Source organism: Limanda limanda, chromosome 7 (assembly GCF_963576545.1).
Source record: "Limanda limanda chromosome 7, fLimLim1.1, whole genome shotgun sequence".
Classification (NCBI taxonomy): domain Eukaryota; kingdom Metazoa; phylum Chordata; class Actinopteri; order Pleuronectiformes; family Pleuronectidae; genus Limanda; species Limanda limanda.
This window is the reverse complement of record NC_083642.1, coordinates 10,668,926-10,687,914: the sequence shown is the minus strand read 5'-3', so window position 1 is coordinate 10,687,914 and position 18,989 is coordinate 10,668,926. Positions and strand designations below refer to the sequence as shown.

Here is an 18,989-nt window from a genome sequence, read left to right as displayed (position 1 = left end):
AAAAGGGAAAATTCACTCATTATCTATTCACCACTATGCCTAGGGATGGGTTGGGTGAAGTGTTTGAGTCCACAAAACACTTAAGGAGAACGGTGTTGCAGCCAAATCCAATACAATTGAAGTTACCGTTCTTCAGACGTAATAAAACAACAAAAAAATAAACAAAACGCCTCCATATTGCTCATGTGGTGTCATCCAAGTGTCAGCACGCCCTGACGTTCATATTCGACTTGAAACAGCGTCATTCACACCGTGTGTTTAAGCCTTTAAGTTCTCTTATATCGTCCTGGGAGGCACCGTCACGTTCTCACAGACACACCTGAAAACCACACACACTCTCGCCCAAGGGCACCCCCCCAGAGTGCATGTTCACATAGCTATGCTTTTCATTTTTCAGTGAACTATCCCTTTATAGCCCCTAAAAATGTGACATGAAATATAATGTATGTCTCTATAACGTTAAATAATCATGACTAAATATGCAACAATTAACGCAAGAATAAATAAATCATTTTTATTATTCATTAAAAGTTGATCACTCATCAACTCACTCAGCTAATCTGTTTTATTGGGACTTTGCCCCATTAAAACCGAATAAAACAGATTTATTAGGGCTGTGTGGGTGGTTTGATCAGATTTGACTGACAGCGTCGCAGCAGCCCCCCCGACTGTCAACAGTCTCTTATTCAGATGTTCCTGAATCCTTATGGGGTTTCCCGCGGGTTTCAAACTTCAGTGAGAAGAACACGGAGACGTCTCATGTGAAACAACCAGCGCTGCTCAGAAACCAGTGCGTCTATAATCACACAAGAAGCTGATGGAGAACACACACACACACACACACACACACACACACACACACACACACACACACACACACACACACACACACACACACACACACACACACACACACACACACACACACACACACACTGACACTTGGAGGGAATTTGTGGAATGCTCTTTTTCACATGTGGTCCCTCTGATCTTGGTGCTCTAATTACCACTTGTTAAATAGTCTTACAGGGGTAAAGCCTAATCATAGCTCAACTATGAAACACTTATTGATCTACTTAACTGGTGAATGCCAATCATATTCACTTTATATACACACAGAGAATATTGTGCAGTAAAAATCCACTCGAAAGCCACTTCCCTCTCTTCTTTATTTCACTGTCTGCCTCCTGTCAGTATATTGGTGCTCGGTAGCCTTCCCACAGAAAACCCTTGAACATATCATAATAGAATAGGAAGGTGTTGCTAATAATATTGTGACCCAGTCGTCCATGACAGTGAGACAGTGAACCAGCACACACAGGAACCAGGACCCTGTCTCCAACGCAGCTGCTGTTACCTGTCAAAATCTCCATGGGTGAAAAAGCGCCTCTGGCCTTTTTAGTGATACTATCAAAGTAAAACCAATTAATCTTGTTTCTCTCACAGATTAAAAATGTGTTATCTTTTCACACTGCCGTGTTCAGAGTTTAATGCAGACAGACGTCCATGTGCATTATTTCTAGTTGAGGGGCTAATTGCAAAAGCTTAGTAGCAAAGCGCTTAGTGGCAAAAGCATCAATTTGTTCACTTTTGAGACGAGTTGACAAAGTTGAAAAGCCTAAAATCTTCAGTAAATGAAGTTCCTCCCCTACACAAAAACACTGCTCCTGCAACAACTCATTAATCATCCAGCCGACACTTATATTTACACCATTTGCAATATGGTTGCCCAAAGCAGCCAGTCTGGTGCGCTCCTAAAAGAAGCAAGGTAAAGGGAGAGAAGGAGGGGTCCGACATTTGTGTCACTTGTTGGAAGTGGTTGACCAATCACAACAGAACGGGCCAGCTGGCTTTGCTCTCAAGGAAATCACATGTAAGTCCACCTGAAGGATTTTCCAGAGGGCATGGAATTTTTTTGAAAGTAAAGCAAGTAGACAGGGAAACCCAAACTGAAATACAAAAAACAGATGAGATTTGGGATGAGGAAACTGGGTGGCAGATGGAGAGATAAAAAGGAGATCAGAGTGTCTTAGAGATGGGTAACTTGAACCACTAAGAAGGTCAGTCAGTCCAGGACTCTGAATTAGTTTGGATAGTTTGTTGAGCCTCGTTCGACTGAAATGATTCAACTCAAATTAATCTTACACAGTTATATATTGTCACAGTAGAGCCGACCACAGAAGGGAAAGAAGTACTGCAGTTTTCCAGAGGGAAACTCAGTTCAAAGCGATGGCTTATGTTTCTCTCAGTGGGACGGATTTGTTTGTTGTGTGTTCCCAGTAGCAATGAGAGATTAGCATGTTATTAGCACTAAAAGCATCAAGGCTTTCCGCAGTCACGTCTCAAAGAAACCAAGAGCCTCAGCACAAGGAGCTCGGCACTCTGCGTCTCTTTAGCACCACCACTAAAAACAAGTGATGAAGTACAAAGGGGAGTAGCTGCTGTGAGTTCCACTGTGCGGACCATATTTCAAACGGCGAAGAGGAGTGGCTTTACTTTACTACAGGCACCCTGCCTTTTAATCTCTGTCTCAGCTGCGGTCGACCAGGCACCACCCCGGGCCATCTATCTATCCAACTCTCCATGTACTCACACACACATATATTGAGATTGGCCCCATTAGTTACACAAGGATCAGGCAACAAGAGTATAATAACTTTACTCAGATGAGAGGTGAAAAATAGGATTGGAGAAAGTTTTTCAGAAGTACTTAGCTGCCTGCTGGGAGTCACAGGGTGAAGACAGGCCAGGGCAACGCGTGGCACATAAAAACACAGCTATAGTCTCCGTTACTGTTTTTGCTCTTTATGTACATTTGGAAAGGAACAAGTGTTTGACTAACACGCTGTGTGTACTCGCAACCTCTCAACACAGATTACATGGATTCTCAGATTCGTTGTGATATAATATAGAAGATAACATAATATATACACAAAGACAAATGAATGGATTTTGGATGTGGTATGGGTCAGGAAAGAACAAATCACATGTTGGTGCGGATCTGGATCAGAGGGCAGATTCAGGATAACATTTGTATCTTTAACCTAGCAAGACAACCTTTTAAGAAACATTTTAGCCGTTTTCTAAGGAATCATTCGAGAGATCTTGATTGAAAGAAAATCTGTCATCTTTAGGGAACTGGTATTTGAGAAATTTGCTGCAGCTTGATTGAGTTTAAGGGACTGTTACGCTTAAACAATATCTTTGACATATATGTCATCTACCAGAAAAATACAAAGTCAATGAAAACAAACCTTATTTTTTATTATTTTCTTTCTTTTCTTGATTTTGTTAATGATCCATGTGTCACGATTTGTGTTGCCTTCCACTTGGGGCATTATGACCTGATTTACAGGGCTATGCAAGCGCTCACAACTGGAATTAGCACTAGATAATGTCTATGATGATGAATGTGAAACTACATGAGTAACAAAGTGTTAATCAGACGCTGTGTCATGCTTTGTTCTGGCTTGTCTTTTTTCCAGTGACTCCAGACAGGCAGTAAAGACTTCCTCTCTCTCTCTCTCTCTCTCGATAAGATGGTGAAATCCCTATGAAACAGAAGTGGTAATTGGGAAAGTGCAGACAAATTGCCCGTCTCAATCCTATTGCTCTGTCTGGCTCAGCTCGTTGGCTAATGCTTCGTACGGCTAAATAAAAACAACGCATTAGCGAAGACACTGAGATAAAGCGCCGGAGATAATGTGGTAACTCTCCGTAATTCACCGCTCGCATCTGCTGGCACTCCTCAATGTCGTCCTTCTGCTCAACTGTGTGAGTCAGGATGATATGCTTGAACACAGGGGAGACTGACTCACGCTGCCTGAAGTCATGCAAACTCAGACACACACACACACACAGACACACACACACACACCTGCTTTTCGATTCCACCAATCCGGATGACACATTCAGTAACATGTTATCAAAGGACATTTCACAGAGGACACAGAGAGAGAAACCCTGATGTGATTTATAGTATCTGGAGGCGACGGCTGAGAGCTGAGAGAGTCACCAGTCAAGTCCGTCCTCTGTCTCTGGGGGACCGTCTGGTCCCCCCCACACACACACACTTTCACACCTAACATCTCACTATGCGTGACCTAGCACCTCTCTGTCTACATCCTCAGTATGTTACTTTGAAAACACATCACTTTTGCCTTTATGCCTGTTTCGAGCCCCCAAATTGGAAGCTTTATGAGGCACTGCTTTAGTTTGGAAACTCCGGGACATTAAGAAATCCTTGGATAAAATGTTACAATAAGAATTACACGTACACACACTCCCTCTTCTTGATTAGGTTTTATCAACTGACCAATTATTCATCTGACTTTTATCACGTCTCCCTTTAATGAAGGAAAACAAAGACCTAATGGCTCCGTTAAAGTGAAGCCAACGCATCTCAATCACCACCTGGTGGCTTCAGCATAGCTCCTAATTCTGGCCTCCTCCATGTTAGTGGATGGGACCAAACTAAAAAAGTCAACTGCACAGACTCTGGCTCCAAATGTTAAAGAAGTAGTGGAAGTAGTGATGTGCCCCTTCTTTATATACAGTCTATGGTGCCTGCTCATTTCTTAGCCCTGTGTGTCCATGCCAGTTGATCCTTTTAAATAGAGTACTCAATCTACTGTTCTCACTCATGTTTTTCCTTGTGTTGTCTCTTAGGGCATGACCTATTGTTGACCTATTACTATAATGACCTATTGTTGACCCATAGTTTGAGTGTTTATGACTTTTGAAACACCAGGAAAGACCTTTAGACTTTGACTTACATTTGTTAAATCTGTGAATTCTCTGCTTCTAAATCTCTGCATCTTTATGTTGTTCACTTATCTGGATTTTTAAAACAGTTTTCAAACAAAAACATATTGCTGTGGATGCATACGACTAAGCTCAATCTGTGTTTGAAATCCCTGTTAGATGCTGAGGCCATGCATATCCATATCCATAGCCACTTATCTTGCGCACATACGCACACACACACACACACACACACACACACACACAAATCTTAATTAGCTCCTCTCGGACGATGCAGATCAAACGTCGTTTTTCTCTCAGAAACGTTGGCTGTGATCCTCTCGTCACTCTTTTATCTTGGATCTCTGTTCTTGGTGGCGTGTATAAGAAGGTGGTGATGATTGAAATGTTGCAGGGCTTTGATATCCCTATTAAGGAAAGGGTGATTTTTGTTGTAAGGCCGTGTCCCCTTGTGTGTTCTTCATTGCTCTGTGGGTTCGCTCATTTGGCAGGGGCGGCTGTGGCTGACGGGGAGGCTGTGGCTGAGGGGTAGAGTGGTCGTCCTCCAACCTGAAGGTCGGCGGTTCGATCCCCAGTCTGAACCATCTGCATGCCGAAGTGTCCTTGGGCAAGATGCTGAACCCTGAACGGCCCCCCATAGAATAACAAAGTGCTGCAAGTAGCTGCACTGTATGAATGGGTGAATGTGAAACTGTACTGTAAAGCGCTTTGAGTGGTCATCATCAGACTAGAAAAGCGCTATATAAATACAAATCCATTTACCATTCCATTTGTCCACACCTCAAAGAACTAAGTGAACGTTCAGAAGCTGAGGTCCTCTGACAGACGCGGCAGGTTTTACATGTAGGTCTATGATCTCTGTTGATACTCTGTTATCACGTGGCTGAAGGAGTGAATACTTGGTAGAAACTAAAACTCTAGAAATAGAGAGAATGATAGAGGACGGGCAGAAGTGGAGGTGCAAGAGGAGGTTGTTGCCTCCTGCTGCCGTTCTCAACCCCCTAATTGCTAAGTATTTATGGTGGGAGTGGTATGTGTGGGCAACATGCTTCTCCACATGTTCACATCCGAAACCAAAATACACATAGAGAGATTCCGTCAGCGCGTTGGGAGCCATGTGCTGGCAGGAGGTCAGCGGGAGGCTTTTACAGGCCGTTATGCAGCCGGATCACTATTCCTGGAAGAGCGTTGGTATCTTTTTATTAAATTCTACCCCACTCTGCAGTAACCCGCTCCCTATGAATTGTGGGCTAATTGTCCGAGATGGCTTTATGTGACGTTGTGTGTGTGTGTGTCCAGGGTGGGCAGAGACCTTTCTGTCCTTGATTGATTGTTGTCATCTCTGCGGATTATTGAGTTAGCAGCGAACGTGATAGGCTCACTGCAGCATCCCAGCGGAAAGAATGCACACACACACACACACACACACACACACACACACACACACACACACACACCCCTCAATCCTATACACGTCTCTAATTCAAAGACTGGTGGAAATCTTTGAGGGAAGGGGTCTACGGCTGTGTAGAATGAATGTATCAAGTGATCTAATGTATGTGTAGTTGGATGGATGAGGGTTATTACACATTAACATGACAATGACGCTGAAAGTGTCCAGAGGATATAGTTTTGTGTTTCTGTTGTCTAAAAACATTTTAAATTAAAAACAATAAACCTAAATTAAAATTATATAAAAACATGCGAAATAGATGAAATATGTAAAGTTATTTTGCTGTATAAATGACTGAACTCTTTCAGGCTTTTGATTTTCGCAGTGTAAAAATTGCACCGACTACAAAAGACCCAAACGCCATCCTATCTGTTTTCTGTAATCGTGGGGAGGGATCCACAGTTTGTCGGACTTTGACTTGACAAGACCATATATATGCAGTAAAATGGGTTATTTTTAGTTTTCACTCACATATTATTATCTCTATTTGTCTTCACAATTTTACTATAGATTATTGTCATTCTAGTTTTGGATCTGAATTGATGATCATATTTCATCTGGAAGAAAAAATGTTTTACACTTGAATTGGTGTGTGCCAAGAAACCAGTTCCCACACTGTGACACCACCAGGCAGCTTGGACCCAACCTACCTTGTGTGGATTGACTCAAGACAGGTTGGGATCATACAGATTCTTCAGACCAGTCTTTGTTTTCCCAGTCCTGTGACAACTGCAGCCTCAGATTTCTCTTCTTCGTTGACAGGAGTGGAGCCCGATGTTCCGCTGATTTAAAACCATTTTGCCACAAGGTTTAACTTGTTTCTTCACCATAGTTGTGGTTAACTGAGTTATTACCATCTTTCTGTCAGCTCCAACCAATCTTTCTCCTCCGACCTCTAATCCAGAGCCTGATTCTGCCTGTAGAGCTGCTGCTCACTGGATGTTTTTCAAACCATAACCTCACTTAAATGTGTTGAGACTGTTGTGCTTGGAAATAACGGATCAGAAAAATACCATATCTAAAATGAAATTAAATATTGAAATATACAACAAACGATTTATGTAGGAAACCATTACGAGTTCTATGAAAATGATTTAAAATGTCTGTCTCCGGGACAGACCTGTTCTTGACCAGTTGACCCAGACGACTCGTGATGTTATTCATTCCCTCCAGCTCCTTCTCCGTCCAGGGGACAGACAGAGGTTATTAAGAGGGAGAGGGAAGCTCAGTCGTTGTACACATACTCCATTTGTAATTTCCTCTCATCTCTCCATTTTCATTATATTCTCTCCATCCATCTTCATTTTCTTTTCCTGCCGTTGCTAGATTAGTTTTTTTCTGACTGACAGTCGCTCTCTCTTGGACTTTAGTGCGATCATGTTCGGTGCAGGTGGCAGTTCACTCACCACGCCCCCCCCCCGGTCGCTTCACACCCTGTCTGTGGAGGTACCGCCCCCCCCCCCCCATGTGAGAGTGTGTTCATTTTTAATTATCACTCGGGATTTGATCATCACCCTCGCCTGCCTGTCACAATGTCTCATCGGGTTGCTGGTAACATATCCATTACATTCGGAAGAGGAGCCATCGCTGTGTATCGAGCATTTGTGTTTGTGTGTGTATGCGCGCTCATTGATGCGTTCCTATCATTGCAGCAGAGACGAGAATCCTCCTTCCCTCATCCATCTTCAAGCGCTTGGCTGGAAATGACATGTCGACGCACAACAAAACACATCATTGCTCGCAGGACACACACACATACACACACAAACACACACACACACACACACACACACTGGGAATAGAATAAAATGGAATTGGACTGGCAAAGGAATTTTAATTAAATGGTTCACACCCGTCCCTGTATTTTGCCCCAAATGGAATGCTAATTGAGTCGATGCAAATAGGGACTCCCAGAAGTAGGTTAATGCTCAGTCCAGACAGCAAGTGTTTTACCTGCATATCATTAAAGATCTCTGTCCACGCTAATGCACCTGAGAAGGCAAATCGCATGACTCTTTTATATTCACATACACTGGTCATGCGTGTGCCGTTGTGAATAGGAAGCAGATTGTCCACCTTGTAGATGCAGAAGATTCTACAAATGAGAAAAAGCAAAGGTTAAAAGTAAGACCAAGGATTTCTTTACCTGGATTTACAACAAGGTGGAACTGTTACTGACATTTATGATTAACAAACCTTGGAATACGTCTTCTCTATGTAAAAATAACTATGTCCAGGAAATATGTAAGATTAGGACGGTAGAGTCTGTAATGAGAAAACAGTGGAATTCCTCTTTTCATTGCACAGGGTTTAACTTTGCTTGTGCACATGCATGTGTGCAGGTTGTTTGCAAGCAAATATTTTAATAAGCGCCTAAGCTCTCTGCGGTAGAGTTATGAAACAGGGCTCTCACCTCCCGCCATGTTCCCACAGCATTATTACTCCTGGAGGCCACTGGGCAGGACGGCTCCTCTGCTCAGCGGGAGACGAATCGATAAATCTGTCATTGTTTGTTCTCTAAAACTTTTTAAGTCTTCACCTCCAGGCGATGCCGTAGTCAGGGCTGCTCATGACAATGTCCTCATTGCTGGATTGTTGGGTTGTTGCTGCGAGCTACATGGTCTTCAATAAACTATTAACAGTGCATGGACGTGGTGCCAGAGTTTATTCAGTATGCTGCCATGTTTGGCTTATGCTCGGTTCACTGTCACAGCAGGAGAGCACTTTTTCTTCCAGAACATATGAACCTAATGACATTTGTTTATCCTTTTTTCTCCCTCTCTCTCTCTCCCTTCAGTTGCTGGCTTTGGAGAGACAGGTCTTTGACTTCCTGGGCTACCAGTGGGCCCCCATCCTCGCCAACTTCGTCCACATCATCATCGTCATCCTCGGCCTCTTCGGCACCATCCAGTACCGGCCGCGCTACATCGTGGTGGTGAGTACACCTCGCCGACGGCTGGCAGCTCGAGTGAAAACCTGGCGCGGACACATAATCCTTTTCCTCGCGGTTTCTGCTAAGCAGGGTCACATCACTTTGCATTAGTCCTGCGCCTGTGCTCGTGCTCGGAGACACATGGGCATGTTGTTGACTTTCCAACGCTAATTGCAAATTGTGCTGCAATCTCTGGAGCATTGTGCGACGCCCTTAAATCACTCAGATCCCGTGGTAATTAGGGCTAATTAAAAAGGGGGTGGGCCGGCTAAGGAGCTCATCAGATTTATACTCTGCTTCATCTCGCTGGACGTAGAAGGTCGTTCTCCGGGAACACGTTGAGAAGCAAGTGACGCTAGTTACTCCGCTGCTTTTTCGTTAGAAAGCGCCGCCACAAATCTCCGCCGGTTTGCTTTTTACGCACTTCAGTTTTTATTTGACACCATAACATTCATCTGAGGCATTAAAGGCCTATTTTGAGCTGCATTAGCGGAAGCGCAGATGGTGATGTTAATGACAGGAAAAAGACTGGGAGGAAGCGAGAAAGAGATCCAGAGGAAGGGAGAGTGAATAAAAGAGAGACAGGGGAGGTGGAGGAGAATAAATGGGAGCCACACAGGATGAAGGAGTGGAGGAAGCAGGGGATTGAGGGGAGGAGGGGAGGAGGGAAAGTGGAGCTATTGTCTCATGTCAAGTGGAAAATTGGTGAGAGGGCAAGTTCAGCGGTTTCATGATTCAACATGTATGCTTTTGCGGAAGGTGCTGATTTTCCCCTCCGCTCTTCCTCTGACATCTTAAACACACAGTTCATCGAGAGTCTGAGGATTTCACAACCTCCGCTCTGATGTCTCTCTCTCTCTCTCTCTCTCTCTCTCTCTCTCTCTCTCTCTCTCTCTCTCTCTCTCTCTCTCTCTCTCTCTCTCTCTCTCTCTCTCTCTCTCTCTCTCTCTCTCTCTGAATACCTCTCTACCACTGCATGCCTGTCAACAGTCGACTGTCTCACTGTACAATTTTGTCAACGCTTGACTCGTGAACTTCTGCCGTCTATAAACCTGCAGCTCCCTCAGGACATAGAGAGACTTAGTGAACTTACATACCGGCCCCTTTTTGAAGACAATGAGGTCTTACATCCAAACTTAAGTGTGTGTGTATAGAGTGTGTCAGAATATGTGTGTGTGTATAGGAGGACACCTTGGTTGAGGGGCTCATTCATTAAACCCACCACGTTTTTCAACAGTTGTCACGTCCTGTTCTGTTCAGCTCATTGAGTTTCCATGGAGCTAATCTGTGTGTGTGTGTGTCTTTGCTCTGCAGTACACAGTATGGGCCGCTCTGTGGGTCGCCTGGAATGTCTTCATCATCTGCTTCTACCTGGACGTGGGAGGCCTGTCCAAGGTGAGACCCCCCCCCTCCCCTTTGCTGTTTCCTCTGAATCCTCCGTCATTCATCTCTCAGCCAACGTCAACAGCCTTGTCTGCTTTTGCCCTTGATAGCGATTTATGGTTAAATGAACACGTGATACAAAAGTACTGGTGAAATACCACCAATAATAATAATAATAATACTATAATGATGAACACATTTTCAGACTCTTCTGGAAGACGTTCATATGATTGAACTTATTTATCTGCATGAAAAATCGTACAAATGACAATTGTGTGGTGTTAAAACCTAATATCTCTCTTACACCAACAATAGGGGAGATATTCTTGTTCTCAAATTTCTTAAATTCATGAATGTGCGACACACGCATGTAGTTTGAATCCAACAGTGAACTTGGATCTGCACCATGTTCTGTTAAATTATCTGTGTGGTGCATTTACTGACCTTAGCAGTGGGGGGGCTGTTTCCTCCCTGCCAAGTTTCAAGTGGAGGCTTAATAGGTGAATAGAGAGGACAAATCCCCACTCCAAACCATCAGGCTCACACACACACACACACACACACACACACACACACACACTTTTAAATCTTGATGACTCCCTGTGGTTCCTAAGTGCAGATTAAGCGTGTGTTTATCCGGACAAAGAGAAGTGTTTGGGTTGTCACCTCTCCGTCTCCCTCCTCCTGTCATCCCGTCTTCTCACAACATTTCTCCACATCTCCCTGATCCTTCTGATGTTCCTTTAAATGTATTCCACATATTTTGCAAGTTCCACGTCTCGTCTTTTCCCTGTCATCACTCTCTCTTCTCCTGTCTCCGACCCCCTCCCATCCCCAGCCTCTCTAGTTATTGATGGGTGTCTCGCCCGGTCGCGAATCAGACTGCTGACAATAATGAATTCATGTTAGCAACAGTCCTCTGACGGCTCCACCTCGGACAGGCAAAATGAATTTCAGAAACACCTTCCCGAGCTCTGGTGACTTTGTCGTCGTGTGATAGATCTTGGCTCCATCAAGTGTGTCAGTCTCTCAACGTGTATGTCTACACGAGTCCACTGTGAGTGTGTGTGTGTGTTTGTGTGAGTGTGTGTGTGTAGCATGGTTCCTGATAGAATAATGAGGCTTGTAGGGGCCAGCTGCTCGGGGCTGAGACTGGGCATTAACCTGACAGATGGAGCCAGCCTGGGCTCCCAGCTCTGCATATGGTGGCCAGGAGGAGAGCTGGCTAATGGAGTGCCCACACACACACCACACGCACACACACACACGCCCCTTGCACACATGCATGACCAGACTTGATGCAACACTTTCTGAGAGGACACCCCCAACACATTTTATTTTAAACCAGACTCTATGTTACCTTGACCGATGTTGACAGCCGAGCACTGGAGGGTGGGTTTTTATTTATATGTGTATGAACGGTGTGTGTGTGTTTGTGTGTGTGTGTGTGTGTGTGTGTGTGTGTGTGTGTGTGTGTGTGGGTGACAAGCCCCTCAATGTTCAGGGTTGTCAGAGTCATATGCCACATGCTCTGTCACCTCCCATTGATATCCCTTATCCCCTCCCCCACAGTGTGAGTCAGACTGACAGACGGACCCCCACCACTCTGCACACACCACTGTTTTAAACACTTTTTAATCTTTCACCACTTCTCTTTTTATATTCATTCACGCTCACACTCTGCACACAGAGACACACATTCACACTAACCTACCTGAACATGAAAAATCCTCTTTCCTCTATTTTGAAAATGAAATAAGACTCTTCATAATCCCCCAATTGATTAAGCTTTGGCTCTAAATCAAAACTATATTTCTTTTCTCTCTTGTGGTCTGAACATCAGTCCACTAAACGTGTCCTTTTTATTCATCTAGATACTCGGATTATTCTCAGAAAATCTATGAAAAATGTTGAAAAGCTACTTTATCTCTCAATGTTAAAGAAAGAAGACATTTGTTGATCTGCCCTCTGGGTTATTCCTTGTGTCATGACACACCCCTCCTCAAAATGTTATGGAAATCGATGCAAAATTCTTCCAATTAACAGACAAATAAATAATAAATGATCTCTTTGGCGGAGTTGATGAAGTTTTTTGATTTATCCTCCTCTCTCGATTGAGCTCAGCCCCTCCAGCTTCTGGATCAATATGCAACCGCCCTGCCTGTGCATCTTTATGAAATCTAAGTAAATATGAGACTCAACAGAAAGGTTCCACAACATCCAGTCCACCATTCGGCTCCACTCCCCAGTGTGATCGCACAAACACAAGTTATCTCTTGTATTTCAGAAACAATGAATCACAGAAGTAAGATTTGAATCATTTGATGTTTAATACCTCATCGTCTCCAGTGATTCCAGTAACAGGATTTCTGTCCAAACACGCATTGAATTTTGTTGAACAAAGTAGTTTGAGCAATATCAGGAGAGTCACCTTGAATCCAACATTGATTCCGGCTTTCGGACGCACGGGAGCATAACAACAACAACACTCCTGACAGTAAGTTTGCCCGAGAGCCTCTTCGATATCAACTGCTGACGTTTGTGCCACAGCTTGAGCAGAGATGGTTTCCCCGGCTCGCGGGCTCAATCAATGGCATCAGTCACGTCATTAGTCTCCTACCTATTGACCTTCAGACGACTTTGTTTTTGTGACTGTGTGGCAGAACGACAGAGAGGGAAACTAGAGACAGAGACAGAGTGTTACGCCCCCTGGTGGCTCGTAGCTGGACATAACATAAATGCAACAGGTCTGAATAAGTGAGGGTGCAATCACACAAAACACAAGACCAGATATAAGATAAAGACAGTATTTATTTAGACAAAGCAACACAGGGATCAACAAGGACTAACAGTGGCACCAAAGAAAAAGAACACAAAGAAATCCCCCCCCCCCCTTTACAGGTGCTTAGCACCCAAAAGTACAGCGGGTGGTGCTCACTCTAACCTGAGGTATTAACAAACAGTAAACCTAAGTGAGTGTGATATGTAAACCCCGGAGTATCTTACCTATCCTTGTAGTCCCTGTGCGCACAACAAACAAAGTAAACAAAGACAAAAGACAAAACAAAAGTAGGCTGCTACAACTTAAACAACTACTGGTAAAAACTCACTCAAGACACCAGCAAACATCAGGACCAAACAAAACAATCAGCGCTCTGACACAGCTCACCACAAAAGCCTCCTCTCGCCAACAAAACAAACACAGGACTATTTAAAGGGGAAGGGTTGACGAGAGATCTGTCACAGGTGGGGTGATTGGAAGATTGGATGCAGGTGAGATGAGCGGCCATGATACTTCTTCTTCTGGCCACTTCACTGGCACGTCCTGCCCAAGAGCTCCCCCTTCCAGTCACTGGAGGCATCACCAGTCTATAAGGACTTGGGAACAAAACAACAACACAAGACAGAACACAACACATGTATACATACAGGACATACAGAACACTGTCCGTAACACTCCCCCCCATAAAGAGTCAGCCCAGGGCTGACGATACCTTAAACCATCCCGTAAACCCCAAAATCAATATCAATTTCCCACAGAGGTTTTGAGGACTACTGACCAACAATATTTACACGCGAGACAGAGCGTCTGCAAACACATTCTCGGTGCCCTTTTTGTGGTGGATCACCAGGTTGTAATTCTCAATAAACAAAGACCAACGCATCAGTCGTTGGTTGTGGTTGTGCATGCGATGCAGAAACACTAGCGGATTGTGGTCTGTGTAAATCACCACAGGCTCCGCACTAGACCCAACATACACCTCAAAAAATTGAAGCGCAAGCAGCAAAGCCAACGTCTCCTGTTCTATGGTAGAGTAGTGCATTTGGCTACTATTAAACTTCTTCGAAAAGAATCCTACAGGGTGGACCAAACCCTCAGAATCCATCTGAGTTAAAACTGCACCAGCACCAATACCGCTCGCATCGACTTCCATGGAAAACGGTTTACTAAAATCAGGAGCACTGAGTACTGGCGCATTACACAAGAGTGCTTTACAACACTCAAAGGCAGTTTGACACCTGTCTGACCAGACAAACTTTACCAATGGACTGATCAAGTCAGTCATTGGGGCTGCAACAGAAGAGAAGTTCCTACAGAACCCTCGGTAGTAACCAGTCATTCCGAGGAATCGGCGTAACTCTCGCCGAGTGGTGGGCACTGGGAAAGATGTGATTGCTGCGATTTTGGCCTCCAAGGGACGCACTTGGCCTCCGCCCACCTGTTTACCCAAGTAGGTCACAGTTGCCTTCCCAAACTCACACTTTGCCAGGTTCAGTGTCAGGGATGCATCAGCCAGTCGCTGAAACACAGTTCTTAGCGAGTCCACATGAGCAGTCCACTCTGATGAGTGTATTACCACATCATCCAAATATGCAGTACAGTTAGGTACACCACTAAACACAATATTCACCAACCTTTGGAAAGTGGCCGGAGCGTTTCTCATTCCGAAAGCCATCACGGAATATTGTAAAAAATTGTCAGGAGTCACAAAAGCACTGATAGCAGAAGCACGTGGTGAAAGGGGCACTTGCCAATAACCTTTCAATAGATCTAACTTTGTGACATATCGAGCTGACCCTATGGTATCCACGCAATCATCTACTCGGGGCATAGGAAACGAGTCAGGCACAGTAACATGGTTTACCTTTCGATAATCTGTACAGAATCTGACAGTAGCGTCAGGCTTTGGAACCAATAAGCACGGAGAACTCCATGGACTGGAACTGGGCTGAGCTAAATAGTCAACCTCTTTTCTCATCAAAGCTCTCTTATGTGCATTTACCCTGTATGGGTGCTGTTTAATAGGCCGGGACTCACCCACCTCTATGTCGTGCTCTAACACCGTAGTGCGGGTAGGCACATCTCCAAACAGACAGGGGAACTCTGAGATAAGGCAGAGTAGGTCAGCTTCCTGCTCCCTGCTTAAATGATGCATCAAGGATGGAAGTTTCACCAACATCTCTGAATTGGACAACCGAGGGGTCTGTTGCTGGGCATTGCGTAAACTCAGGCCATCCTCATCACTCACTGCATTAGGGCTCACTGCTAGTGACACCGCAGCCGCAACAGTGGCTACAAGAGGCGCACTGCATGTCTCCGGCTGGACCTCGTCTCTGTTGTAATAATTTTTCAACATATTTATATGACACACTCTGGTTTTCCGTCTTCTATCAGGGGTCCTGACCACATAGTCAGTGGCACTCAACCTCCTGTCAATAGTATAAGGTCCTGAAAACCGAGCACTCATTGAATTACTTAGAATGGGCAGTAACACTAAAACCAAGTCACCTGGCTGTAGAGAACGTGGAAGTGCTTTTTTATCAAACTGCCGCTTCATACCCTGTTGTGCAGCAGAGAGACTCTCCCTAGCGATACTACAAGCCTCGTGCAGTCGTTCTCGGAAGCGACTCACGTAGGTCAGCACGTTTCGCTGGGTGGACGAACTCTTGTCCGTTAGCTGATCCTTTAACACCTGTAAAGGGCCTCTGACGGTGTGACCAAATACCAGCTCTGCTGGACTAAAACCTAGTGACTCTTGCACTATTTCCCTAACGGCAAATAGAGCCAAAGGGACGCCTTCATCCCATTCCCTACCGCTCTCCATGATATATTTGCGCAACACTGACTTAAACGTCTGATGCCATCTTTCGAGTGCCCCCTGCGACTCAGGGTGATAAGCACTCGAGATCCGATGTGATCGAGAGGGATGTTAACACCTGTTCAAAAATACCCGAAAGGAAGTTGGTACCCTGATCGGTTTGCACGATCTTAGGAAGGCCGAAAGTAGAAAAGAACTTGATCAGGGCCCTTACTACTGACTGAGCTGTTATACTCCTAAGAGGGATAGCCTCCGGATACCGGGTAGCTACACACATGATTGTTAACAGGAACTGGTTACCGGATTTCGTTTTTGGCAGAGGACCAACACAATCAACCAACACGTGCTCAAACGGTTCCCCTATAGCCGGGATCGGGTGAAGAGGTGCAGGCTTGATAACCTGATTAGGCTTCCCCGTGATCTGACATACGTGGCACGTACGGCAAAACGAAGACACATCTCGCTTCAAACCTGGCCAGAAGAAATGTCGCAACACTCGGTCATAGGTTTTCGTAACACCTAGATGACCAGACCAGAGATGTTCATGAGCCAGAGATAACACGGACTGTCTGTACTGTGTAGGCACAACAATCTGAAAAACATTACTCCACTCATTATCAAAATCAGCGCGAGATTTCCATCTCCGCATCAGTAGATCATTTTCCATAAAATAATCAATTTCTTTATTTTTAGCGTTCTCTGGAGCAAGAGCCGCAGCAAAACACTTTGCTAAAGTAACGTCCTCCTTCTGAGCAGCAATAAGACTACTTCGTACCATAGGCAACCTAGTTGTCTCTGTGGTGGAAGTATCGCCCTGAACCTTAAGCTGGACACTCGGCTCAGCAGTAGACTGAATAATCACAGATGGGGAAAGAGTCTGGCCAGACACCTCAGTAGCGAACAGGGTATCCGACAAATCAACTGCTTCACCCAGACTACGTGCTTGAGCACGGGTGACCACACACACAGGGAACACTTCAGGGAAGTCCTGAGCCAACACATCAGGCTGCAAAATCTCAGGTCTTTCTAGAACTTCTAAAACTGGCATAACTTTGCCACCAGCGATGTCATTCCCTAGCAGAAATGTGACGCCTCTAACGGGCAAAGACGGGCGCACGCCCACTTTAAACACTCCATTTGCTAGGTCACAGGATAAATGTATCTTATGGAGAGGCACAGACACAAAGCCCATTTCAATGCCTTGCACAAGCACGCTGGAGCCACTTAAAGTGTCATTGCAAAAAGGTAACACATCTGACAATATAAAAGACTGTGCTGCGCCAGTATCTCTTAATATGCGCACTGGATGCTGGTTCAACGCATTCGCACTAAGGGAAACCAGGCCGTCCAACACAAATGGTGTGTAACAGGGTTCCAGAGTATTGTCCTCCATCTCCGGGACTAGTGACACTGGACCCAACAATGTTTGCACCAAACCAACCTCTTTTGGTCGTTTGCTTGGCTGTGACTGCTTGCGTTTTAACCTAAAACAGTCAGCCTTTATGTGACCTGTTTCGTGACAATAGTAACACTCCCGTTCCTCGTTAGAGCGGAGAGGCAAGGGACGTGGCGGACTAGACTGCATTCTAGCCGAGGCAGAAGGAGTAAAAGACCTACTCTCATATCGGGGAATCCCAAATGTTTGCTTGTGCGATAACACAAACTCATCAGCAAGCACCGCAGCTTGCCCTACTGTCCCAACCTTTTGCTCATTGAGATACGTCACTATTCGATCAGGCAGACAATTCTTAAACTCTTCGATGAGAACCAATTGAGATAGAGTGTCAAAATCAGTCGCGTTGCTTGCCTTGCACCAGCGATTAAACAAAGTCTCTTTCTCACGGGCGAACTCCACGAAAGTTTTACTTGACAATTTCTTAAATGTCCTGAACTTTTGTCTATACGCCTCCGGCACGAGTTCGTATGCACGAAGCACAGCTGCCTTGATAGTGTCATATGACAAACTGTCTTCTAGAGAGAGGGAAGCTAAAATCTCCTGGGCTTTACCTGTGAGTTTACATTGAAGCATTATAGACCATACCTCTTTTGGCCATTGCAGGGAGGTAGCCACTCGCTCAAAGGCAGTAAAATATGAGTCTACTTCCGCCTCACGAAACTGAGGTACTAGCACGATATTTCGGCTCACTTCAAAACCTCTCGCCGGCGCGGAGGATTCAGCAGATACGGACCGAGTTTGAGCTGAACTCGCAGCAGCAGCTTCTATTTCTAGGCGCTTTAACTTCACCTCTTTATCTGCGGTTATTTCTATTCTGCGGTAATCCGCCTCTATTTCTAATTCCATTTTACGAATAGCCAACTTGTGACTATACTCTGCTTCTTTCTCTTTCTCCTGCGCCTCCATCTGCAAGCGCGCTAAGCGTAGCCTATAGCGGGCATCATCACTTGCTCTAGGTGAGGAAAATGGAGAGAGTCGGGGAGTTAGCGGAGGCTTAATCTCCAGAGCAGAGGCCGCAGCTACCTCTTCCTCCCTGATGTCCTTCTCTGAGTTAGAAGACAAAGATGAGGATGGAATAGTGGGCGCACGAGTAGCGGCACTGCTGCCCGTACCAAGCACTTTATTGTGAACCAACATACGTACGACCGCTTCTTTCAATTCAGCTTTTAGCTGATTTGGGGGGACTGAAAATTCAAAATGTGCCGCAATGGCATACAAATCTTTTTTTTTACAGCGATCAATCTGTTCCACAGAAGGATCACTAAGAAAACACGCAAGATCAAACGTGTCCATGATGTTTCAACCAGCCTTAACACAAACCTTAACTAATCTAACCAATATCAACAGCCTACTTGACGTGTGCACTGCACACCAACACTCAACAAACCTGTTGCTTAATTA

At 44.9% G+C, this 18,989-nt stretch overlaps 1 protein-coding gene across 1 annotated transcript in view; it reads left to right on the top strand.

Moving 5' to 3' along the window:
• The window catches only part of nkain4 (sodium/potassium transporting ATPase interacting 4), a 52,770-nt gene that overhangs the window by 10,962 nt on the left and 22,819 nt on the right, over positions 1-18,989 (top strand). The window contains exons 2-3 of the mRNA XM_061075409.1: positions 9,015-9,152; positions 10,464-10,544. Coding sequence (XP_060931392.1) covers positions 9,015-9,152; positions 10,464-10,544 — 219 coding nt within the window. The remainder of the gene's footprint in view (positions 1-9,014; positions 9,153-10,463; positions 10,545-18,989) is intronic.